Source organism: Toxorhynchites rutilus, chromosome 2 (assembly GCF_029784135.1).
Source record: "Toxorhynchites rutilus septentrionalis strain SRP chromosome 2, ASM2978413v1, whole genome shotgun sequence".
NCBI lineage: Eukaryota > Metazoa > Arthropoda > Insecta > Diptera > Culicidae > Toxorhynchites > Toxorhynchites rutilus.
This window is the reverse complement of record NC_073745.1, coordinates 151310215-151337834: the sequence shown is the minus strand read 5'-3', so window position 1 is coordinate 151337834 and position 27620 is coordinate 151310215. Positions and strand designations below refer to the sequence as shown.

The 27620-nt window shown below is 38.8% G+C and overlaps 1 protein-coding gene across 1 annotated transcript in view; it reads right to left on the bottom strand.

Annotated features, from left to right (window-relative positions):
- LOC129770874 (protein O-mannosyl-transferase TMTC1-like) overlaps nucleotides 1-27620 on the bottom strand; it is a 585978-nt gene that overhangs the window by 129854 nt on the left and 428504 nt on the right. Inside the window, exons 4-6 of the mRNA XM_055774024.1 lie at nucleotides 25502-25575; nucleotides 560-880; nucleotides 281-470 (exon numbers count right to left, since the gene is read on the bottom strand). Coding sequence (XP_055629999.1) covers nucleotides 281-470; nucleotides 560-880; nucleotides 25502-25575 — 585 coding nt within the window. The remainder of the gene's footprint in view (nucleotides 1-280; nucleotides 471-559; nucleotides 881-25501; nucleotides 25576-27620) is intronic.

Here is a 27620-nt window from a genome sequence, read left to right as displayed (position 1 = left end):
GAACAATATCGGGATAATGCATTGTGAATGATTTTTTCGGATAAAATTTACGGGAACTCTAAATTTAATTCGGTTGAAAATTCAACAGTTTCAGAAAATTTAATAGGCGAATACCTTTCATTACCGAGCTGCTTGGGAACAAAGCCAGTATACTGATGAATTGATTTCAACATACTTTGAATGACAGAGAAGCATTATTGGAAATTTTAGAAACGCTCCTTCATCCGCCTACCGAACGCTAGCCAGCTCTATGGTGACGAATAATTGATATTTCAATTACCTCGAAATCCAGCATTCCACGATAGACAAACAACAACGCTGCGGAGAACGCAATAAACGTGAGTAAATTTCGGGGATCACTTATTGATGTGACCAGCGGTATCGATCCCATCTGCCAGTCGTGGCTCAACGTCGAAGGACACAACAGCAGCCACCAATTGAAGGCGGCCAGATAACAGAACGTCAGCAATCTTTGAAATTGGAGGGTTTGTATATAAGCGAATTTGTTTTCGATCCCGTCGGGCTTTGAAATCTGGAATTGAGAGTGGGCTGGGCTTACCTGACGTAGAGGTTCGGATGAAACGCCGTGGGATTGTCCTGTTGGGAAAACTTTGGCAGAGACCCTTGCAGCAGGGCTAATCGGAACGCTAACAGAACGCCCATCGAAAGCAGGACACGCGACACGCGACGGCCAAACTGGTGCGTTTCTTCGCTCCACTTCACGTCCAAAATGGTTCTTTTAAGCGAAGACCAATTGCGGTACACGTCGCAGGCCACATTGAGCAGAAAGACCGTGATACCGGTTTCCTTCGCCAGCATGCTCAGCCCTCCGAGGACGATGCTCAGCCAGAGTGAGCCGCTATCCGGTTCCTCCCCTTTTCTGTAATTGGAAGAAAAAAGAATGAAATGAACTATTGTTTTGATGTTTGTGTATTTTAGAATAATTAATTTTATGTGATAAAGAGAAACGTTCTGGATAGAAAATGCATAGATTAGAAAAAAAAAATTTGGAGGTGATTCCGGCTTCTGATCTCCCCCCGATCTAGGCTTACTGGCAGTCGATAAACGTTTCCCGATCAATTCGTTACAGTTGATTCAGCCACATTCAACAATTTTACCAACATCGCATACGAGAATTTGGAAAAAGTTCAAGCTTTGCTCTTCTTGCATGGACGCCATCTTGAGAATTGAAGAGATAAGGGGCTGTCCACTACCACGTGGACAACTTTAGGGGGGGGGTGTGTGTAGGGGGTACGAAAATATCCACGCTTGTCCACTGTGAGGGGGATAGGGGTACAGGTTATGTCCACGTGGACACGTAAAACATTTTTTTTAAATACATATCTGTTTTTAAAAATAAATTTTCCGCCCATTTTGAATACTCCATATATATCCGTAAAATGGTGGTTATGTCGAATATTTTTCCATATCATCAAATTTCTGAAATATGTATTCTGCATGAAACTCACATAAACGGTGAGCGATCAAGCTTCTATTGGTAGTAGATGATCATTGTTTTCAACTTCTCAGCTACGTCATATTTGAGCATAAACTGATCTCTGTGTTATTGGTCCAGGTCTACGTGAGAGTAAATTTGACATGGTGAACTGCTGATACATTTCTATCTGCAGAGTACATGTGGGATGTTGAAAACATGATGAAATGACCAGAATATTTAGAGGATTTTTCAAATAATTTGAGAAGGACTTAGCGAAACGAGTGCCATACAAAATTTTATAATACCTACTCAAAAACAGAGTTCATGCGCAGAACTCTGTACTGAAAGAGGCAGATTCAGTCCACCTTTTCTGATGGGCAGTACCCTCGTTCCCAAATGTTTCCCGAATTTAGCATACATTTTGCGACGTTATCTTTTAAACAGCTGCGTTAGATGTGCCCAGCACCGGAGAGCAATTTTTTTAAGGATCACTTTGTCCTACGAAAGATTAGGATGTTACATGTGAGATTTCTGTTAATTAGCAAATGTTATTACGACCTTTGTGTGTTTTTTTTTTCAAGGAGGTTTTGAATCCGGGATTAGATTACAACATCTGCACCACAGCCAAGAGGAAAATCCTATTAATACGATCAATGTTATGGTCGAAGTCACAAGCGATAAGTCTTCCTGCATTCTATTTGTAATTAAACTTGAAAAATCTACGTTCTGTGGAATTAAACGCATTGAAAATATTTTTCTTCAAATTGGAGCATTTTAGGCACTATTGACTATTTCTTTATTTCTTTATTTTATTTTATTTAATCCATCTGACATCAAATTGTCTTAATGGACCTAACCAAGTCAATATCAAATACACGCATTGCGAGTGTCAGCTTATTCTGAAATAATCATTTAATCTAATCCGAAGCGCATTGCTAGCGAGATTAAAGTCGAAGATGTGAAAAATCCTATTGAATGTAGCAGACATAAACTCCATCGGATCATGCTGGCCATACAAACTATTCCGGAAATCGAGCCTAAGGAAATCACGATGACGTAGGGTGCGTTCTGGAGCATACATGTTTAGATTAGCTAGCAAGAAAGGGGAGTCAATCTCGTTCCTCAGCAGCTTCGCAACAAACATGGCTTGTGCTGCAGATCGCCTGTTTTCCAGAGTATCAATTCGCAGCAGATTACAGCGTTCCTCGTAAGGAGGCAATTCCCTTGGATTCCGCCATGGAAGATTCCTCAAAGCACGACGTACGAACTTTCTTTGTACAGATTCAATGCGCGTTTTCCAAATGCTGGGGAAAGGGCACCATACAACAGAAGCAAATTCCAGGATAGAACGAACCAGCGCACAGTATAGAGATTTCAAGCTAAGCGGATCCTTAAATCCATTGGTTACCTTCAGAACAAAACCGAGCTGCTTGTTTGCCCTGGAGATGATGTCGTTGTAGTGGTAGATGAAAGTGAACTCCTTGTCAAGCATTACACCCAAGTCGCGCACTTGTTGAACCCGCTCGATGGCTTTGCCGGATAACATGTAGGAGAAATTGATGGGATTCCGCTTTCTGGTGAACGATATAACTTGGCATTTCTCGACGCTTAACGTCATACAATTTCGTACACACCACGACTCAAAAATGTTCAGCAAGCTTTGAAGATGATGACAATCATTTATGTCTTCGACAATAACGTAGACTATAGAATCATCAGCATAGAAGAGTCTCGTTTCACGTGGCAGGATGAAGGACACGTCGTTTATAAATAATGCGAAAAGTAAGGGGCCTAAATTGCTCCCCTGAGGCACTCCAGATATGTTTGTGAACGACTCGGACTCATGTGACCCTATTCTCACACACAAAGCTCGATTCTTCAGGTAGGACTCGAACCACTCGACAAAACCAAGGGCTACGCCACATTTCGCTAGTTTTTCGAGAAGGATTTGATGATCAACCCGGTCAAAAGCTGCCTTCAAGTCCAAGTAGACGGCATCCACTTGGTTACCAGCATCCATGGCGCGAATACAACGCGATGAGAACTCAACTAGATTAGTGTTCACGGATCTTTGTGGGTAGAAACCATGCTGATTCGTTGAGATGTACTGCTTGCAACTAGCAAAAAGCGATTCATTTATAATGATCTCAAACAGCTTCGAGCAGGCGCAAAGAGAAGTAATGCCGCGATAATTTTTAGCATCTCGTTTATCTCCTTTCTTGTGGATGGGGAATAGGTACGATTTTTTCCAGCTCGAGGGAAACACACGTTGCTGCAGTGATCGATTAAAAAGTTTCGTCAAAGGAGAGGCCAGTGCAGAACTGCATTTTTTCAACACTGCAGGTGAAATTCCATCCGGGCCTGGAGCATACGAGAATTTAAGCCTTTGAATTGCTTTGACTACATCCTGTTCAGATATTTCGAACATTTCAACGCTATATACATCCCTGGGAGCATCCTGGACAGATAATCTCACCTGTTCAGGTTGAGCTGTATATCTGTTGAAGGCGCGTTTGAACTGTCGTGCAAATAGTTCGCATTTTCCACTGATCGAGTCAGCAGAAAGTTCGTCAAGATACATTGATGTCGGGAGACCGTTTTCATTTCGCTTTGAGTTGACGAACGACCAGAACCGTTTTGGATTCACACGTAGGCTCTCCTCAATACGAATCTTGTATCTGGCATACAAAAATCCATTGTATATCCTGTACTCATTACTGGTCCGATTGAACAGCAGCTTCGAGTGTTGAGAACGTTGACTGCAGTAGGAACGTAGAGCAGCAGATCGACGACGTCTCAGCAAGCGTAAACGGTTGTTTGACCATGGCGGTTTACACGGAGGAGACTTCAAAGGAACGTGTGCTGTAATCGCCTGAAGTACAGCGTTGGAGAAGAATCCAACTGCTCTATCGGTATCTTGAATCGTGTCCAGAGTATTCCAGTCGACCACGAGTAATGCTGCACATAAATGCTCAAAATTGGCCCGTTTGAAATCGAAACCAGGATCGTTACGTTCTGTTTCGTATGTTACAGCCGTTGGATATGCAACGATTATCTCGAGTGGAGGATGACGAGGATCAATCCTAGAGAGCGATTCAACGGATTCGCTAATCTGGTAACCAGGTAGCACGATGTCGTTTACGAGGACAAGATCAAGAGTCCTGTTCTCTGCATTCTACAAGCTGTTAACTTGGGACAAGCCGTGGAAGCAGAAACCATCCAGAAATGAGCAGCTGGCAGCACACGGTCGAGAGCGATCCAGATCAACTGACGCGTAGCCATCCTCGTTAACAGCCCAGTGCACATCACAGAGATTATAATCACCAAACTGTAGTGCAATGTCGTTAGGAGAGAGATTCGAATGGATTGCGCCAATTGAATCGATGTGTTTACGAATAGCAGAGATGTCATTCTTTCTACTTGGTGGAAAATAGAGAACTCCAATACTAACGATTCTATCCATAGATTCAATCCTGATCCAGAGCTGTTCAAGCGTAACGTCGACCGGTGTTGGATCTATATAGGAGCTGTATCTAGACGAAACAGCAATCAATACTCCACCACCCGTTGATTTGCGGCTGTTTTGAGCATTGCGATCCGTTCTGTAAACAGAGTAGCCGTTCCCGAAGAGTTGCGACGAATAGATGCAATCATCTAACCAGGTCTCAGTGAGCACAACCATGTCGTAATCAGCATCGCTGATAGCCAGGAAAAAAGCATCGATTTTGGTACGTAATCCACGGACGTTCTGGTAATAGATGCGTAGGCTACTGAAAGGTACAGAAGCATCAGGGGAGTAACCGTTGATTTGTGTGTCATACTTGCCGTATGGAGCAAGCTGTTTCCTTTGTTCCAATTTTCGCTTCTATATCTGAACTGATATATCGCAGTCAAAGTTCAGTGAAGACGTATGCCTAAATTCAGTTGTTTCTTCATTTGAATGCTTTCGATACATTTTTTTAAATATTACATCGATTAGCTTCAAATAAAACTACATTCATTTGCACTAAATAATTACAGAAGTCTTCAGAAAAACTCTTTTCGACACTCGTTTCTCGGAGAATGATTTTATTGCCAAATTATTTTTTTTCAGATGTTATTTCATGCTTGACTGTAGCATTTTTGCTTGATTGCGTAATTTTACTGTTGTACAGTCCTTTGAAGTCACCGAAGAAATGTTTGTAATTTCAGTAGGATTTTTTTGAGTGAAATCCTAATGTCGGATGGAATCAATGGCGGTTTTGTGTTTGCTTTGGAACCAATCTCCACGTTCAAATTATTAAAAAAGCAAATATGTGTTTGTCGTTGATTCTTTCGAATGTTCTCGAAAACCGATTTTGAAGGATTAGTATTTTTGGGCAGTTATCATACTGGGATTATAACATAAATGATAGAACAGATTTCCATACACATTAGAACAAATGGGATGAAAAAAGAACGAATTTTTGTTTTAGTAACTTTAACCCATCATTTCATACAATTGCCATAACCGAGCGTTTCCTGAAGCCAACGATTCCAAATATTTTCAAACTCTCAGATATATTGGTAGTAGGTGGTGTAATAAATACTACATAAATGAAAGAATAAAAAAATAAATAACAACCGTTATTACTAATAATTAATTACTGATAAAGCCCATTGGCATTATTTTGACGTAGAACTACGTCTTTCATTAAGGGTGCCAAATCAAAAAACAGGTCACGTTTTTATGAAATAAAGTTAACGTTAATAACTATTTTTGCCGCGAAAGGATTTTGGCGATTCACATACTAAACGAACTGGAAATTCCGTAAGATTTGTTTAGTATGCTATACATTAGAATCCCCTGGTTTGTAAATGGTTAAAATTCATGAAAACTTGAGGCGTTTCCATTTTCCCATACATTTGTTCTGTCCATTTGTGTGCTTTCCCGAACAGACCTGTCAATAACGAGCAACTTATCGACGACCAACGGAGGGGAAATCGTAGGATTCAAAGTCCCCATGAACAAAGGAGAAGTAGAAGAATGAAGGGGAATACTTGCCTAGAGTATAAACAGTGGATCTCGCTGAGGCAAACTTTCATTCGACATCGGACTGTTGAGCAATCCAGTTCACTTTGCTTTCGCTGCGCTTCGATCTAAGATTGGACCCCACCAGTGTTAATCCAACTTGGATATCGTCGTTTGGTTTTTCTGTTCGTTTTTCGCGTTATTCGTATCGTGTGTTTTTCTTTCCGCGTCATAAATTGGACGCTTCGCGTAGTGTATGATGAGCAAGATGAAGAGGAATGCAGGCTCGAGCCCTGCAAAAAACGAACGCATTGCCAGGGGCAATAATATTTCGAGGCAAGCGTCATCCAATGATGCACGCGATGTTGGTGCAGTGAAAAACGCTCGCACTGAACCGAGCCTTCGCGAGTGTGACACCGCATCGTACAACAGCGAAGTAGGCGATTTCGGCGCGTCGGTCGAAAATGTAAACGCCGTTACCCAGGCAGCAACCAAAATCAAAGGGAATACCAAGCATCTTGAATGTCTTACTGGAATGTTATAAGTTATTTGGGTTCGCGTGCCAGTTGCAAAACTGCCTTCAGCTAGGATTGCATTAGCGCTATGAAGCATTGCTACTGTTTTCGAGGTTGTTATTAACAAAAAGAGTTTATTTCGCTTGTTTAGTCACCGAGAAAGTAAATGTCGTTCTGGAATTTTGTATGTGATTAGGTTTCGCTTGCCAGTAGCAAAACTTCCTCCACTAAGGGTGATAGCTGCGCTGCTCTCGAGCATGAGAAAGAAATATAACTTTTTTCGAGGCCAGTAATATTAACAGAAGCGTTTCTTTTGAGAATAGCGCCAACATGCTGGTGCTGGTGCAACATGTTTATAATCGAGTCTAGCCGAGTCTATGTCAATTGCGAAAAAGGCAAAAAAAAAAGAAAAGCGTTCGAGGTAAATTTTCATTGCATTGGCCCCGAAATTAAAGCAGTTTGCGTTGCATCGAAAGAAAGAGAATTGCGTAGTGTCATTTTGCCTCATAAGCACTCTAGAAATCAGCTGGATATTCAATGCAGAATGGTTGCTGGGAATTTGTTAATAAAACATATTTTCAAAGCGCTCTTAGCCGATATATAGAATGGAACGCGTCCTCAGAAAATTTTCCTGTAGCTGAATGAAGTACAGTTGAGAAGCTTTTGAACTTTTGCCTACTTAATTTTCTGAGTATGTCATTTGCGGAGACGAATGAATCGAAATATTTTTAGTTTCCATTAACAAAAAAAAGAACATGTTTTTTTCTTGAATTATTTTTTATAATTAAAAAACACCAAATACAAAATAAGACTAATTTAAAATTGAATACCGTTTTGTCTCCAATTCCGAACAGTTTCAAATATCGAACACTTCATTTTTAAATGTAAATTTACTGAACTTTAATATTTTCAATAATTGAATAATAAATACCCTGATATTCTTTGTGGTGTAGGCTTCATTTTAACATCATTCACAGGTATCGATACTGTATATAACTTACTAAGCATTTGCAAAAAAGTGACTGTCAAAACCAGCGATAAAATGTTTCGGAATTTGAATCAAGTTTCGCAGCACAATATCCAAATTATTGGGAATGTTATACTTTTCCAAAGAATAATAGCTAATTCGCTTTGATTTGATATATCGATCATCTGAATCGGTCTAGTAGCTCAAAAGTCATGATTTAAAAAAAAAATTGCATTTTGGATGTTCGGAATTTGAGACAAATGTAATCAAACATATTTTTAGTTTTTCACCATGAATTTGAATTTGTAAATTAATTTTTATGGTAGCCAAATGAAAGAAAAGGCTCTATTGTATCCAAAAACCACATTAATTTCGCGAAAAGTACCATTTTGAATAATGAGACACTGTTTAATGACCAAAAAAGATTAAGTGTTCGGAATTTGAGACAAAACGGTATAGGCACAATGCAATTATTTCCTTTTTTCAATTGAAATACATGGAAGAATGTCCACGTGGACAACAGGGGAGGGGTATTGTCAATGTCCACGCTTGTCCACGGAGGGGGAGGGGGGAGTCTAAAATCGTGCTTTTTTCTGTCCACGTGGTATGTGGACAGCCCCTAATGGCAAAATCAAAATAGAGGAATATATTCTACATTCTACAAATACACATATGACGTCAAAATGAGGACGTCCCAATTTTGATCCTTCTACCTTTCAGAAGCCTCGCTGACTGCGGACTGTTTATCGGCCAATAGTTTGGTCGGTTACTAGTATTGAAACCGACCCTAATCAATCGGTGTAATGTGCTCTTATGTATACCTCTCTATACTAATTCTTAATCAAATCAAACTTTTGCCCGACAAAAAGTCTGCAGTCTGCGAAGTTATACCCCTGATGTCTTCGATTTTCAGGGGTATAACTTCGCAAAAACCGATTTTGCACGATTATCTACCGTATTAAGTCAAATCGACTGGTCCTCTGTCTTAAACTGCAATGACATTGACATTGCGGTCCACGAATTCGCTAGTTCTGTTCGACTGGCGATTTATCAATATATTCCGTTGAACCGTCCGCTTAAGAAACCGCCGTGGTCGAATGAAGAATTGCGAAGAAGGATGAGATGCAGCAAACTCGCTCATAGGAGCTCCTGCAAATCACGCTCTCTTTCTGATAAGATCGTTTTCCACATAGCTATCCGCCGTTAGAGGTACTTGAACGACCAACTTTACCGCAAATACTCCAGATCTATCGAAAGGAACCTCAGACGAAATCCAAAATCAGTATGGATTTTTGTAAAATTCGAAACGAAAAGAGACTGGCCTTCCACTCTCCTTATCACTGGATCAAACAGTCGCTAACGCTAGTTCGGAGGAGTTTAAACTTTTCGCCGAATTATTTCGCTCTGTTTTCAAAGTTACGCCTGCAAATGCAGATTCCGTAGATCCTTCACTTCACCCCAAATGACGTGATCGAGTTGGACACGTTCGAGGTCTCATCTGAGGAGTTTATTGCAGCTGTAAAGAAGCTAAAGTCGTCGAACAGTTCCGGTCCAGATGGAATTCCTGCATGTGTTATAAAAAAATGTTCCGTCCAACTCATGAACCCACTGCTGCGCATATTCAATTTGTCAATGACCTCGACCGACTGGAAATTATCGTACATGTTTCCTGTCCACAAGAAGAGAAGCAAAACTGATGTCAGATGCTATCGTGGGATCACTTCTCTCTGTGCATGTTCGAAAATAATAGCGATCATCGTTTCCAACTTTATGTTCAACAGAACAAAAGGTCATATTTCTACAAACCAGCATGGTTTCTACCCCAGAAGAAGTGTGACCACAATCGTCATTGAGTTTACCTCGATCTGTCTTCGAAGTATTGATCTGCGCAAACAAGTGGACACAAATTACACCGATTTGAAAGCAGCCTTTGATCTGAGCTGAGGGCTGAGAAATTTGTGCAATGGCTTGAATCGTATCTCTGTAATAGAGCTCTTGCGGTCATGATTGGTTCGTCGACTTCAGACTGGTTCTGTAATCCTTCAGGGGTGCCTCAGGGGAGCAATCTTGGCCCTCTGTTATTCTCGCTATATATCAATGACGCTATTTCACTTCTGGAGAACGGGTGCTATTCAATATACGCAGACAACACAAAAATGTTTGTAATCATTGATAATGAAGATGATTGTTACCGACTTCAGGAGATACTGGATGAATTCGCATTGTGGTGCCGTGCCAACAACTTGACTCTCAGCGTTCCAAAGTGCCACTTCATCAGCTTCCATCGCAAAAAAGCCCCCCTGCATTTCGAGTACGTCATCAACGGGACTACCCTGACTCGTGTAATGACGGTGCACGATCTTGGAATCATATTGGACTCCATTTAGGAACCATTATTCAGAAATAATTGCGAAGGCACAAAGGCAGCTTGGTTTCGTTGGAAAGCTGACGAAAGAGTTTAAAGTCGATGGAAAACATAAAACACAAAACGAGCAGAATAAGCGACCTTTGTTGTTTCGGACATTTTCCTCAGATGAGATGCAATACTCATACGCAAGCGACAGCTTACTTACTATGCAAAGGTTGAAGTTACTTCGCAAATATTCTCTTTTCGCTTTCCCCCTTCGCTATTTCTATTCTAGCGACTGCATAAGTTGCCGGTTATAGACAGCTCTGTTCGGGAAAGCACACAAATGGACAGAACAAATGTATAGGGAAATGAGAATGCTTCCAATTTTCATCGATTTAAACCATATACAGACTATGGGATTCTAATGTATCACATATCAATCAAATCTTAGAAAATTTCCGATTCGATTGGTATGTAAATCGTTAAAATCCGTTCACAGCCAAAATAGTTATTAAAGTTAACTTTATTTCATAAAAACGTGACCTGTTTTCTGATTTGGCACCCTTAGTGAAGACGTAGTCCTACGCCAAAAAATGCAATCTGTATCTACAGATTCTTGGTTCGAAAAAATCTAAAAAATCTGTAGAAATACAGATTATTATGTAGATATGGTAACTTCGTTCGAGATGCATCTATCGGTGCTTGCTTACTGGGTGCCTTTAAAGCCATCAAAACACGTGATTTGCTCCTTTTGGTCGATCCCTTTTGAGGAGCTCAGATTAGACATAGTTCTACGTCAAAAAACAATTTCTTTTTTCATCGTACTTTCATGATCGATAACGGAGGACACTCGAAGGACTCGGAGGAGGACTCGAAGTTTAATTGACTTTTCTGAATTAGATTTTTGAATATCTAACCCTCATTAACATCATTCAATGAATCAACAGTGACGGAAAATATTCCAGATTACAATTTACGGAAATGACTATATCTCAGTTGTTTTAGAATAATATTCATTTTCAGGCCAAAATCAAATCCACGATTCTAGAGATGATAATTAAATAGATAAAGTCTCATATTATCTCATATTAGTAGGAAAGAAAAGAAATAGAAAAATGCAGCTTTTAACATACTTTGGAAATCCGACATCCGTTAGCCATCTCAAGGTTAGAAACAAGTTAATAAAAGACGGGTGGGTAATGTCGGGGACAGAACCGGAGAGACGCAGGCCTACATAATTTATTATGTTGTACCCCATGTCGCATGTCGCATGTCCAGGTCGCAAGTCGCGTATCACATTTTGTTCTCAGTTGAATGCCTCAAACATTCAATAATCCCGTGAATTTTTTGGGCATTAAATTGAAACTAATGACTTCCTGTCGATCGTTGTTTATTCGCACTGATAACGATTTTGTAATCGTCAGAAGCCTTATCTTCCAAACCCGTTCGGAATAACTATACAAAAAGGGTTGTTTGTAAAGGAGTTTTTGCAATTTTCATAGCGTAGTTGGTCGGTGTTCAGTCAGAGATTTTTATGATTTCGAGGAAAGTTTGAAGTTTTGCGCTATAAAGGGTTTTCGTAGAGCTTTCAGAACAATTTCGATACGTTATTCCTGTAATGCGTATGATTTTCCAAAACGGATGAATGTGGTATGTAGCTTACGAAATGAATTAGAATAATAACCTAATGCAATCAATAACTCGAAATTTTCCATTTTGTCAAGAGAAGGAATTAGATTTTGGACATCAACATTAGAAATCCGTCGTGGTCAGGTACTAGAATCGCGAAATTGCCGAAAGAGATTAAATCGACCGTGTATGATTTTCTGTAACGTTTCCGGGAACGTACAAGTGTTGTTCGGATGGATCAGATCGAAAGCTGAGATTGTAGGTATTGTGAACAATTAAGGCAAACCCGGTATTCTGGGACTACGATTCTTAAATTCGTTAAGGGTCAATACGAGTGTTAGCTGTAGAGTGTTAATGAAAAGCTTCCAGGTGGCATTTGGAAGCAAATTTTTCCTTCAGTACGAGTGAGTTAATTCTAATGTGCCGACAGACAAAAATGTCCTTTCGCAGTTATTCAAAAATTGAGGTTTGAACCACTGAAACATGTACAATTAGAATAAACTGTTTCTCTCAAACAAAATTTGTTATTTTTCTGTGTATTTTACAATTCTCGTGAAACTTCAGTCGAAACATTATGAACCCCCAGAGAACTAAAGAAAGTTTCACATAGTAGAAAAAAGCTTGTGATTGTAGGAGACACAATCAGTTGTTTGCTTGCTTCTTCCATTGAAAACATTTAATTTTTAGCTTCAATTTATTCTCCTCTCGTATTCCAACACAATTCCCCTTTAGGATAAATGAAACAGCATAACGCACAATACGCACACTCACAAACCACAAAAACATTCTCTAAAGTCGGACTTCCATTTTTCCTTTCTTCTCGCTGTGTGAAAGAAGCTTCTTATAAACAGCTTCCTATCCTGAATTCCACACGAACTCCATCAAAACAGTTCTGCCGTCCGGGTGTAATCAAGGAATTGCTAGAAGAAATGAGCTAACAACCCAACAGTACTTGTAATCCAGCGCAACAAAACAGAAATCCTGAATGGTTTTCGGGTTCTATGAGCCACTGTTCGGAGGGACTTTTTTCCCGCTGATTTTGGTTATTTTCCAATGCGAGTAGCGTCTTCCCACTATTGCATCTCTGTGTTTCAATTCGTGTAGGAGAGATGCTGTGAAATAAAAGGGGGAACATTTTGGATCCTTCTCCACCACTTCCGTTGTCTGACTTGTCTGACTTGCAGACTTGTCAGACGAATGAGATTGCAACCAATGTTATCGAGGGTGAGGTTAAGATCACAAGTACGCTGCAACTAGCTCGAATGAAAGTAGAAATTTGTCTGGTCCCCAGCAAGAAGTGTTTTAAGAAAATTCATTTCCGTCCGCTTCGCACCAAAGTAACGTTACATTGCAGGCTGAAAAAGGTTTCACACTGGGCGCATCGTGCCCGGTAGTGGTCATTATTTTATATTTGATTGGAACAATGTATTTTTCGTACTTGCTGCTAAATGAAGCTAATTCACACAATTCTGATTCTGACAATCACTTCCGTGATTTTACCCTTCAGAATGGAAGCAAAGTCGTGATTCGAGTGACGAACTAGCCAAAAGGCTGAAAGTCACTATAAATCAACGAAAAAAAAAACTTCCGACGAAACATGTTCATCTGTTTTTTTTTTAATTCTACCTAGTCCAATGTCCCAATGTCCAAGCCATCAACCGAGAACGAGTCGACTTTATGCTACTACCCCTTTCCATTCAACAATGTTTTCGGTTACATCGGACTAATCCTGCTTCTCCTGAATTCAAAGGAACGATGCACACACACACAACAAAAACTGAACTCATTCAGTTTAAAGACGTTTTAAGAGCTTTCTATTTGTGTTTCCAGGAACACTCTCAAACATTACTTTTTGTTCCGACTTCGGGCTATGGTTCACCATCGTTGTTCATTTTAATTAAAATGTTTCCCCCTGCCGTCGGTGGCTAGCAAGGCAAAACGTCTCAGCAGTATTTCCTACCGGAGGATTTGAGTCTTTTGCAGCTGCTCCCACGTTCTCAGTCACGAAGAAGGAAGAGTGAGATGAGGAGGGGTCACTTCTTGAGTAGAAGGGGTGTGTGTTGAGCTGACCGCCCTGCATCGACTAAGAGTGCTTTAGACCTGCCCGGAACTAGATGTAGAGTGCAGTAAACGGTTTTTAAGTTCGGTTTACGTCTCTTCTTGGAGAGAATTCACTAGACCAGTAACATTGAAAGCATTCATAATTTGAATAATTCATTAAATTTGAAAAGTTCTTCATCTCATTGAGCCCCGTTACTGCACTTCAAAGATAGAAAAGAAGAGTTGATGGAACGAAGTGCTGTTGGACAATGTTCATTTGTTGGGTTTCTGCATTTTTGATGATGTTTGCAATGCAAATATAACAGCGTGCGGGATGCACTCTACCTTTGAAGGATTTTTACCTTAGCTGCAGATCTCATGTAAAGGGTGGCGGTAGATCGTTCGATATTCAAAGTATCGCATTAATAAACATCTTGATGGAACTCTTCTATCTCTTATGCCTCAAGCACTTCCGAATAACGTATTTAGAAATTGTAATTTCTATTATCGTGTAAAACATTCCATATTCAGTTCGTTTCCGTTCCAGACAAAGAGACCTTAAATAATTTACTTGAAACAACAAACGTGACTAGTTAGTGTTTGTTGTTTGAAGTATATCATTTTCAATAGAACAATTTTTATATTCTATGTCTCGTGACCCGTTGATCTGAAAAGAAGGATCTTAAATCGTCATTCAATGCTATTCCTTGCATTCTTCTGTTATTAATTATTTTTTTTTGACGTAGGACTACGTCTAACCGGAAGATATAGGGGGTGAAATGGAAATCTAGGCACTGAACAAGTAGGAAAAAATGCAAGATTTGGAACGCTTATAACTCGAGCATTTCTCAATAGATCGCAAAGGTTTTTGCATCAATTGATAGGAAATATATCTACGCATCTATCATAACGAATAACATTTCGTTTTTCTTGAGATAAATAATTGAATAATTGTGAAATATCAAGCATTGTTAAAATGCACTATGTGCCCATTTTTGATTGGTCCATTTTGTGCTCCTCAAATCGTACCGACCAAAACAGGCAACCAGAGCAGCAGCGAAATAGAATGAAGCGCGATTGGAAAGGAAAAAGAAAAAAATGAACGAAACATTGGTCGCAGTCTCACACATGCGTAATTCTCGAGCCAGCCAGTCAGCTTAAAAATCCCCGCTCCGCTGCCGTAACGATCATTCTCATTCAAACCGTACACCACATCGGTTCGCATCACAACACATCAACAAACCAACCCAAGCAGCCATGTCTGGACATGGTAAAGGAGGAAAAGTGAAGGGAAAGGCAAAATCCCGCTCGAATCGTGTTGATCTGGAGTTCCCCGCAAGGGTAGCTAGGCCGAGCGCGTTAGTACCAGTGCACCAGTCCACCTAGCCGGCGTTATATAGTTTCGGCCGCCGAAGTGATCGAGTTAGCTGGCACCCGCATTCGGAACAGAACACATTCGGTTCGGTGGACATCAAGACAACAGGCAGTTGCAGCGAGTGGCGAGTGGCAAACGCAATCGCAAAACGGCATCAGGTAGCAGAAGAAAAAAGTTTGTTCTTTATACAAACTGCTTTGGTGGCAAATCCAGAACAAGGCGTCATCGAGGGCGTTCGAAATGGTTTTTTTCAAAACCACGAGTACTAAGTTTTCTAAATTGGAACCATTCCATAAAACACGGCGCTCTCAGGGCCATTAAACCTTTCAAAAAAGAGTTTACGAAATACAGTTCAATGCTTTCTAAAATAATAATAAAACACAAATTGATTTTTCCATAATTTGTTTGTCAGGATCTGATGAGTATGTGAATTTGGAAGTTGTTCTGAGCTTATTGATAGTTGGGGACTTTCCTGATTATTCCATTTTCACGAATTCTTAAATTGTTTCCAGATTGAAAGTACAGTAATTTACTATTAGTTCGACATTTAGCTAATTGGACGGACATGTAATGCGACTTATTTAGTTGGACATTTTTGTAAACATAGAGATCCAAATTATGACCCCACATTGAAAGTCGACACTGTACCACTGTCATCGCAAATGTTCAATTACAGGTTAAAATCGCCTCCAATGCGACACTGAGTGGCGCTTCGGCACGTCGCATTGAATGTAATTTACTGTACAACATGTCACAAAGCTGGATGGGAAGAAATTTTCCAACTGTGAAAGCTGTGGCGAGTGGCAACAAATCGCTAAACAGGAAGGTTTAGCCGAACAAGATGGGGAGATCGAGTGATAACAAAACAATAAACTCTTTAGATTGAAGATAATTTTGTGATCCTGAAAAGGACCCTTTTTAGCCTGCATGTGAATCCAACGAGCGAACAAATCGTAATGAATGTATTTTTCTTTCTTTCTTTCTTTGTTTTTAAGAGGCTTTAAACTTTGCCATCGCTCCCTTTTAACGCTCATTCGTTCGTCTCATTGGACTCGCCCCTCTGGCTGAGTCTGCCGATTTGTCTCCATCCTGTGAGTGTGTACCGCTAGAGTATAAAACACGCGGACCCCAAAAAAATATCTTATTTTCTTTCAAACCGTAAACCCGTGTGGTGCCGTGCCGGAGCACCAGTATACCTAACAGCGATTATAGAGTTTCGGCCGTCGGAGTGCTCGAGTTGGCTTGCAAAGCTGCTCACGACAATCAGAAAACCTGCATCAAGAGCAGAGCAGCTTCGGTTCGGCGCTCATCAAGGCAACTTTTTAGTAAGTGGCAAAGTGTTTCTCCGTCACGTCGCATTAAATTTAATTTACTGAACAACATGTCACAAGCTGGATGGGAAAAAAATTCCAACTGTGAAAGCTGTGGCGAGTGGCAAACGCAATAGCTAAACAGGAAGGTTTAACCGAACAAGATAGAAATATCGAGTGATAACAAAAACACAACACCAAAGGTTCTTTTCAGAACCATCAACATGTTCATAAAGAGTAAACAGTAAACTAATCCATTTTTCAGGTAGATAGGTAGGTATTCACGTAGGAGAAGAAAATAAAACAAATTATTTAAAATACATATTTAACAAAAGCTGTCCCCTTTGTATAGTCCTACGTCACTCCGGTTATGTCCCCGACATTACCCACCCGTCTTTTTTTAAATTTAAAACTATTAATTTTTCAACAATGCATATATAGAGGTAAATCGAAACTGCATACTGGTACCCGAATATTGACCTTGAATAAGTGTTCGCTGTTTTTCAACTGATAATGTTACGAGAACTTAATGTCTTAAAAGTGGATATAGAAAAGTTTTTGTAAACAAAATTTTTCAATGGGGTCTTCGTTGCCCAATTAGTTGCGTGTCCGCTACTAAGCGAACGATCATGAGCTCATAACTCAAGGCCCTCATCTTACCATCTTGTGTGTTATTCTAGCTACTACGTTCACGCAACAATTATGTGACGGTAATCCCAGTCCCTAACCCACATTACAGTCTGCTGCATCGGTAATTGGTGAAATTTATAACACAACAATAAAAGCCTCATATCAACAGTCCCGCAGTGTATAATCCAACTGTGGATATTGGAACAATAGGAATATTCTAACGCCGAAAAAGGCGACATGTGTTATGTATCGATAGAGTAGAAATACTCTTACGCCTAAATGGCTACTGTGTAATATACAACATGAGATAAAATGTACACGAATGAATTCGGCTCTGTTACAGCTGAATTGCAAAATGAGCCTAATAAAATAAACAGATGGAATTAAAAAACTTTTTTTGTCAATCTGTATTCATGCTTTGAATTCAAATCAATTATGTATTTCAGCCTGTGGAGTGTCTCAGCTGTTTATGAGAAATATGAAATCACTGGTAATCTTCATTTCGATCATCAGCGCACTAGTTTATCCTTCAGAGCAACCTGACATTGCTTTGTTAATGTGGATCTCTGGTACAATGAACTTTCACTTTTCTAGCTACTACAACAACAACAAGTTCTGATCGTGAAAACTTCGTAACACACTACATGGGCTGAAAAGTCCATGGATTTTTCAACAGATGGCGCCACTAAAAATGAACAAGGTTCCATTCGAGAGATTCATATGTCACTAGCTTATGTGTGAAGCTTCATGACATTTTGTTCATTTGATCACAAATTACAGTTGTTTAAGTTCCACTATCTGAGAAAATGAAATAAGAGGAATATCGTATTTTGAAAATACGATATTCCTCTCAAACATGAAGTGGTTGACGAAATGTTATTTCACTTCTGCTCCTTCAAGAACAACAATTTATCGGTGGTTTAGTGAATTTAAAATAGGCCGTATAAGCACCGCAGATGCACCTCGCTCTGGAAGGCCAAAAGAGGCTACGAATCCAGAAATGGTAAAACAAGTGCATCGACTCGTTTTGAACGATCGTAAAGTGAAATTACGCGAGTTAGTTGATGCGGTAGGCATTTCAAAAGAACGAGTGGGATACATTTTTCACGACATTTTAGACATGAAAAAGCTATTCGCGCGATGAGTGCCGCGTTTGCTGACCGTCGACCAAAAATAGCGGCACGTTGATCGTTGATCGAGTGGACTTCTTTCGACGTTTTGTGACAATGGATGAAACGTGGATCCATTACCAAACTCCTGAGTCCAATAGACAGTCTGCAGAGTGGCGCTGAGGCATATTTTGGAGACATGGACGTTTCGTACTACAGAAAGAGAATCGAAACGTTGGAAACTCGCTATACTAAGTGTATTGCCCTCGAAGGAAATTATGTTGAGAAATAAATAAAGCTTTGCCCATAAAACGTTTGTTTTCATTAAAAATTCCGGGCCCATGTAGTAAAATGACCTATTTAAGGAAGATTCGAGAGTGCTGATATTCACCACAGTAACGAATGTTACAAAAAAAGTAAGAATCAAGAGGAGCCCCATAGTAAGGCTTCGTGCTCAAATTACGGAACGCGTGGATGGAGAGAAGAGCGGTCGAAGTTGCGTTACTTGTTTTGTGTTAGGTATACGACTTGCTATGTAAGGAGGAAAAGAGTCCAGAATCCGTATTTTTAGCGTTACGTAATTTGTTTTTTTTTAATACATGATCAAAGTGGAAAGAAAAACCAAAAGAGAAAAAACAACAACTTTACCTCATGGTACCGAATAACCGTCAGACAACTAATTTTCATGTTTTCAATTTTATAATTTCGATATATATCATGTTTTTCAACATGGCTTCAGGCTTCATTCCATGCGAAGATACATGGCGAATCTAAGCACCTAACATTGGAGAAAAAAGGTAAAAGGACATTCAGAGTTTTCGTCTGTTGAAGTGTTTCTTTGTTCCATCTAACAGTGAAGACGACAACGAGAAAAAATATTCGGACATCGCTAGATACATAGATACATAACAGTTCAAACATTATGACTCACACTCATGCAATTTCGAAGAAGCAAGCAAGCAAATTCCAACCGAAAATGACATTTTTTCAATGACAAGTTTTCTAGAAAATTTCCAATCTTTCGGACGAAAAGCCAAATTTTTCGTTATGAACGGATTACCGATTTGTTGCTCAAGTAAGAGTGTCTGCGAAACTTATTCTACCGTAGGGGAACCCGGGGCAAGAGTGCCACCTTAAGCTAATACGCGTTCTTGAATGCTCTTTTGTTAATTTTTTTCCATTTTTTGCTAGTTTGTTCATTTATACTCCTATTTAGGTGTAGCTATGCATCAAATTGTTCAAAAGTTATGTTTACTATGAAAATGTTTCATTTACAAAAATTATGTTTTTGGCTTGTATTTTTCCAGTGCGGGGCAAGAGTGCCAATCTTTAAAAAATATTGATGAAAAAAGCACTGTGAAATTCATGGTGATTCCAAAGAACGCAAACTCAAGTTCTGGTGGCGTTCACGAAAACCGGCAAGCCAATCTCCTCCGGCAAATTTGGATGTTTTGTCGAAAGAGTGATCTAAATTATTTCACTCTGCGATTTTATATCCTAGGTTCGGGATATCGTATGTTGTCAGCCCATAAAATAACTTCTGTATATTAAGGATGTGACTCACGAGTTACTCCTCCTGTTGTTCAGAAAACACAGTTTTGAAACGGCCTAACTTCTGTACATATTTGGCCAATGTTCTTCTGGGCAAACTATATTCCTCCGCAGCTCGTCTCCATGATTTACAGAATGTACGGCAACAACCAGAGTTTTCATCTGCCACTGGTTTCGGAACGGAATTCGTTCATATTTACAAACCATGACCATAACAGACACATCCACGATTACACTATTTGCGTTTGACAGATCGAATTCAAGGTTACGACTATGGCATTTTTACCCCGGTAATAATCGCTCCTTTTGCCCCGGATGTTGAGAGATAACAAATTTATTTTCTATTGATATAAATGCGTACGATTTAAATTAGTTCATACAGAAAGTTGAAGAAAAATGATTATTCTATTTGTATTTATGGGTGGAGTCATGCAAACATATAAAAACAGAGGGTATTTCGTTAACTTGCGCCTGTGTGTTCTTATATAGATTGCAGTTGTAAGAAGCTCAGTTAGTATTTATCTGTTTTCCAATAAAAAAATTTAAGGTTCTGGCTGATAATATGTGAGGTATATGCAGTATCTGTATAAAACAAAGTTCTGTAGTTAAATAATTGTAAAAGATAGAAATAGGCAAAATAATCAAATGGGCACTCTTGCCCCGTACAGCACTCTTGCCCCGGGTTCCCCTACATGATATGATCGTCTATCACCTCCTGAGAAATCCTGAATAAATTTATATATATCATGTGAGAAAGATGTCGGGACGAATAAAATCAAATTCTTCTTTTGAATTCAAAAAACCGAAACATACATGCATAAAAAACGAATAAATTGTTTTTGTTCAACTCGATTTTATACAGGATTCGATTATATACAGTGAAAATAAATCAGAGTCTGTTTATAATAGAGTCCACCCTGTATTGCGTTCGCTCCTGTTTATTTTGTTACCGTGTTGTGTTTTTGATCTACAAAATATTTTCATCCTGATATTTGAGAAAAAATCTATTATCAATTTATGAGTTCAATTAAAAAATCAGTTTCGAGACTGCTAGTGAAATTATGTTTTGAAAATGTATTTGTTGATTTTGTTATTCAAAGCAGCTTTCTCGTGCTTCAGTATACTTTTAATATCGATTTAATAGCGATCAATAGCTTCGGTTGAAACCACTCTAATTGCTCCAATGTCTTCAAATAATCCTTCTAATTTTGCCTCTAGTTTTGAGGAAGGATAAAAGGCACAATGTCCCAATCAAGGCGAGCAGGCGGATTATTCAGGATACAGACGTTAAACTAATAACTTGTGATTCGACGGATTTGATTTATCGTGTGAAAAAAAAAAAAAAAAATATGAATGGCGAATTCGATACCAAATGCTTTAAAATTCTGAGACAATATTTTTCAGTAACCATTTGGCCAGCTGGAACAACCAGCTTATAGACAATAGTTTGATGTAGTTTGACTCCCGAAACACAATTGTAACACTGAGTACCTTTGGCAAATTTGGGGATGTGGTTGAACATCACCGAACATCACACTCACTCTAGTGAAAAATACTCTGCTCCATAAGGATGTAAAAGAAATTTACACAGCAACCTTGAATTTCCTTATTTCAATATGTTTCTGCTAACACACAGGAACCTATACTAAAACCTAATGAATAATAAGGTAACATCATAATTTTACAATCTTAGATTTATTTTTGTCTGAATTCAAATTGATTCAAATGCTATGATGAATGAAACAGACAAATTAAACATTTGAGTCGTTGCAGAAATCATACTAACAAATAATAACATGAAAAATATTCTCATCATTTAGTCGGAACTAAGGCGTGGTGCACAAATTAATTTATATTCTGCAAAGTATTACAGATCACTCTCTTCTTCACAAAATTATGTTTTTTATGCACAATCTTTCGAAAAATACAAAAAAACTAATTTTTTGTTCCCAGTATTTAAAAAACAACATCAAGTTCAATTGTCCCATGTTGATATTCTAGGCATAACTGTCCCACTATGAATTTTTAAGTCTTTAACCAAGATTGATTGATTCAAATGAGGGGATCTTTTCACATTTCATTAAACAATGGTTCTCTGCTTATAAAAAGCCCAGTGTATTGCCAAACTGAACTGCTGAAAGCTGGTAGACAAATATGCTAGAAAACTTTGATTGGGTTTTTCTCAGTTGCTGACTTTGGAACATGGGACAACTATGCGTAGAACGGCAGTATAGTTCTCGTGGAGAAATCATCGAAATGAAAAGTGAAGGAAACGAAAAACGAAATTCGCACTTTAATCCCATTATGTTTGGTTTTCAATTCGTATCTACGAAAACATTGAGCACAACATTCTGTAGCTTTTTGTGTGTATATTCTCAAATATTAGGTCGCGGGGAAAGAAATCCATTATTTTATCGGTAGATGGCTGTAGTGATCGATATCTCGGTTAATATCGATCATACAATTTCAAGTTTATGCTCGTTGTCAACGTGACATTTCACACTGAAAAAACCTGCTGTTTTCTACTCATTCCACTCGGTTGTAAGTTACAGGGTGTTAGAAATGGGATTCAACAAACAGCAACATTTTACAGATTTTCTTTGATAAATGCGAAAAAACCAGCTAGGCTGCTTAAATTGTCAATGAAGTTTATAATGCCGATGCTGTAACAGTTAATTACAGTATTTTGGTTTCATCGATTCCGTTCGGGTATCATTGATGTTAAAGATGTACCCCGCACCGTCGAAAATGCCGAAATTAAATCACTGTCACAGCATCACCCAGGTGCTGAAGATCGACCATAAAACAGTTTTAACCCTTTGAATACGGGGAAGCGCTCTTCTTGTTCTATGTTAATATTTCTGACTTGGCAACTCTTAACGTAGGATTTCGTCTTTCGGGGACATTTGTGAAGCGGGACTTTACGCTCTTTGTGTCGCAAACGATAATTGTGAATGAAATTGTGTAAATATGATTTTCTCATTATTTAATATATATATATATATATATATATATATATATATATATATATATATATATATATATATATATATATATATATATATATATATATATATATATATATATATATATACAAATAAGGAAGTTAATGTTAATAAATTTTCATTTTCCGCTTTTCATGTGTTTTTTTTTCATTAATACATCTTTTGTGACCTAATCAGTAATTTCTTCTTCTTCTTAAATTGCACTAGCGGAACTTTGCCGTCTCAACGTAGTATTACTTGCGTTATTTTTACTAGTATTTAGTTGAGATTTCTATGCCGGATAACACGCCTTTAATGTATTCTGAGTAGCAAGCTCTAGAATACGCGTGAGCACAGTGCAAGACGGAGGAAATTTCTTTGACGAAAAATTACCCTGTCCAGAGCGGGAATCGAACCCGAACCCCCGGCATGTTAGTTGTGACGCTAACCACTAACCACGCCACGGGAGCACCACGGGACCACGGCACCACGGGAGCATCAGTTATAGCATCAGTTATTTACGTTCTTTAGTATTTTTTTTAAATAAACTGAAACTCATCCGCATTTTTGGCATATGCTCACAAAATTTGCTCCGCACTCAAACGGTTGAACCATTTGCGCAAAGCTGGATTCGCAAAAAAAGCTCGATGTTTGGGTGCTTCGTCGAACTTCCATCTGCGAAGCCTTGGACAAACGGAATAAAATCGACTCATTGCTTAAATTGTTCGTAGATCGTGGTCAAAGCGTGGTTAAGCAGCTTACTGTGGCCAAACCTGAGCTGATGTCCAGGAAGGTTATACTGTGTATTTGATGGGACTTTGGGGGAGGGGAGGATGATTTATCATGAGTTGCTTCTGTATGGACAAATACTAAATTAAAATCTCTACTGTCAACAACTGGACCGTTTGAAGCTAGCGATTGACCAGAAACTGCCAGACTTAGTTAACAGAAGATGTTTTGTATCCCATCAGGACAACGCAAGACCACGCACGTCTGTAGTGACTCACCAGAAAATCCAAGAATTTGGTTAGGAAGTTTAAATGTATCCACCATATATTCCAGATCTGGCACCAAGCGATTACCACCTTTTTCGCATTGTAAAATTTTCGGAACGTTAAGAAATTGGGATCAAGAGAAGACTTCTATGAGTGAGACATTATGAAACTACCGTTAATAAGGCAACAAATTTTACAACAAAACGGTGCATATTTGACCTAAATTGGGCAATCCGAAACATTTTAAATAATGTTTTGAATTTCACACAAAAATAATGGGTTTCTTCTTCCCCAACATAATATATTAGGAATCGTTTCAAGTGAACAAAATCATTTTTTGTGATTGATTCTAATCAAAACATCTGACGAGAGCATTTTTTTTTTAAAAGAGACATAAGAAGTTAACCTGGGTTTATAGTCGGTTTTTTCGTCATTTTTGCGATACAGCTCCAGTCTCAGACTTAAGGCTACCCTTCACCAATAATAAAATGTCATAAATGTTCAACTTGCAGAAAGAATCCCTCGAGATAGCTTCACATGGCTTGACTCTTTTGTGTCCTAGGCCCAACATATGCTATCCAGTGGTTTGTTCCCTTTCTGACAACAGCTTACACATCAAGCGGTCAAGCATTGAATATTCAAGTGGTTTCCGTTTGGGGGCAATATGCAAGCTTTGGTCATCTCTCCCCGAAATGGCCGCCACCGCCATCGGACACTGGATTCTGTGGTGATGGAAAAATGAAAACATTCCACCAGAGAGAGATATATTTCAGTACTTCTGTTGCTGACTGCGGGCGCTGAAGGGACATTTCATGCTTGGCGTTTGAACTAGAAGGAGGGAATGAAAAAAAAAACGGCTGGGAAACTTTTGTTAATACTCTGAAGCCATAATAGACGCCGAAACAGCACCGAAAGCATCAGTAACAGCAGTGAGACGCAGTTGGAAATCCCGACCAGCCTTGTCTGGAAGCCGTATGTCCACTGCTGTACAGGATATTATGAATTTTCTGGTGGCGTACACTTGTTCATACTTCCATATACACAAATACACTAACTAGGAAAAAAAGAAGCAAAAATAACATCGGTGCCTCCGTTTTGGGATCCGTTGTACACTTTTGTCAATTAAAAAGTTTATATTTAAGTTCACAGTTGGTCCCAGCTGCCGGAAAAGTTTTTTTTACTCTATGGTAACTCCAGCTATGGTCAGAGACGACAAGTGTTGAAGCTGTGGTTCATTTTCTTCCGGCGGGACCATAAAGAAAAAAAATGGTTTTAGCACTACGAGAGTATACTTTATAGCAACGGGGAGAAGAATGCTCTCTAGTAAGGCTTTTGATTGCGGTCGTCCTAGGTTTCTTCATTTCTGATTCAGATCCTCATGTGACAGTGGCGGATGCCTGTCGGCGAATTGTGGAGTGGATGCGAAACTATGTTACTCAGTCAAACTCATACGTAGTCGTTTAAAATGTATACTCTGGAAAAAATCATTTCAAACGGTCAAGCTCTTCGTAACACCACATACAACCATCAATTAATTTCCGAAATTAAATAATGCTACGACTGACATCCATCAGTAGCATCGTTCAAACCAATAGCTGTCACAATTTCTATCACTTACCCGTGATACGCCAGGAGTGAGATTAGAAAAAATATACACGCCAACACATCTGCTCGTCCCACGATGCCCGTCACCTAGAAACAGAAAGAAAAAAATGAACGATTAGACACGGAATAGAAGAACGGAAAAATATAAATTGGAAGAGGTCATAAAAGACAATTTTAGTCCCGGGAAACGGTTCCCATCCTATTTCGGAGATCGTAAACGGGGAGAAAAAGTGAGCAAAGGGAAATAAAAATAGCTATTTTTTTCTCTACAATTTTCGATTAATGGAAATGGCACAAACTTCCACCGAACTCGTTTGTTGTTGGAGTGAATTTTTAATGATTGCTGCTGCTGCTGCCACTCACTTTACTATTCCGCTACAAAGTGGTTATGGTTTTATTTGTGGTCAAACACTGGAGATGTTCCCCCGGGAGCCAATTTAAGGTTGTGCTTTTTTGTTGACACCCGGGGACTGGCACTCTCCTTCTGTCGGTTCCGCAGTAATGGAGAAAGTTTTAGTTTTATTTTAAAAGCATACCCCACTTAAAAGTGCGCAGAAGGGTTACAAAAAAAAACGCTTGAGGAATATCATTTGCTAAATTGACACTTTGTTGTTGGGAGTGATTAGGAGGGAACTGCGGGGAAAAACTAGACCAAATGGGTAGTTTGATCAAACGGTCCGGATAATAGTTGTTTCATCCAATTCAAGCGATTTCGATGGAAACACACACCAATTCAACAATTGAAACAATTAAAGTCGAAAGTTTCTCCATAATTATGTTTGAATTCATTTCAATGTTTGGTTCATCCGTTGACAGTTCCGTCAAAGTACAGAGAAGCGAATGTATCAAGAATATACATTGTTTTAAATTGTCTAGTAAAACTTTTTTCCAATGTTTTAAAATTTGGCTTGGTTCATGTGTGTAATGATATAAAAGTAACGATCCAATATTAGTTATGGCTTGATCGCAATAATATTTTTCCCAACTCACCAATTTTATTCATATAGCATTCGAATCAGTCTGAATGCGAGTCATTTTGGCATTCTTGTGTAGCGTGTAATACTGCTTTCTCGTGTTCAATCTCAAGGCGGAAAGGCGGAAAGATGCCAAAGTCTGCGTCATCAGCTAGCTTTACAATAAATAAATATAATTGTTTATTTTTTTTCCTACTGAAGCACAGTTAATGTGAATTTTTACGTGGATACCATCAACATCGTCAAATTCATAATAACTATGCCAACCAATGATACTGAAGCTAAGCTTTTCGTTTTTCCCACGTACGTATAACTCATCATCACAAGAGAACGGGTGATCAGATTTTAGTCGTCTATATATTGCTATGTCTGTCTCCACTCAAACTAGAATGATAGAATGCTTTGAAGAATATTTTAAAAAAGGAAAATTTAAGAAAATGGGCTACACATATGTACTGCAATCAAAAGTGAAATCGATAAAAATGATTACGCATTTGCTCTACAATGATAAGTTTTCCGATTGGAGTTAATTTATTCAATTGAAATTAGTTTTGACGGCAATGATATTTATGTTTCGCAATTTTGTAAATATTATTGGATTTTCAGGTGGAAAATGAAAATGAATCGCCAGAATGTGGTTATCAAATTCGAGTAAAGATTGTCCGATTTGAGCTGAGATCCCTCTGTAGATCAATTTAACGGAGAAAAAAAAAGTTTTTTTGGAATATTTTGAAGGAAATAAGGAAAAAAATCGAAAAAAAACTGAGCAATTTGAAACTGTTCTCGAGCTTGGCCAATTGAAATATTGATCAATTCATTTTCCGGAATTCAAGCCACGAGCGTTCGCTTTCTGGAAGAACGTGAATATTGAGAAGTATTCATATAAAAAAATAAATTTTGGGCAGGACAAAGTTAGCCGGGTCAGCTAAATGAACTTATAAATTTAACCCTTTGCGGTGGTCTTAAATTTCGACATATATGTCGTGCTGGTCGCAATTATTTGTACTCGAAGAAACAGTGATGTATAACAAGATTCCTTCATTTATGTAAACTCTTATCAGAAGTTTACTATTTACTGAACAATGTTTATAATGTCTATAATTCTTTTTAGCGTGATCTCTGTCGATATGTATCACCGAAATAATTAGTTTGTCGTTT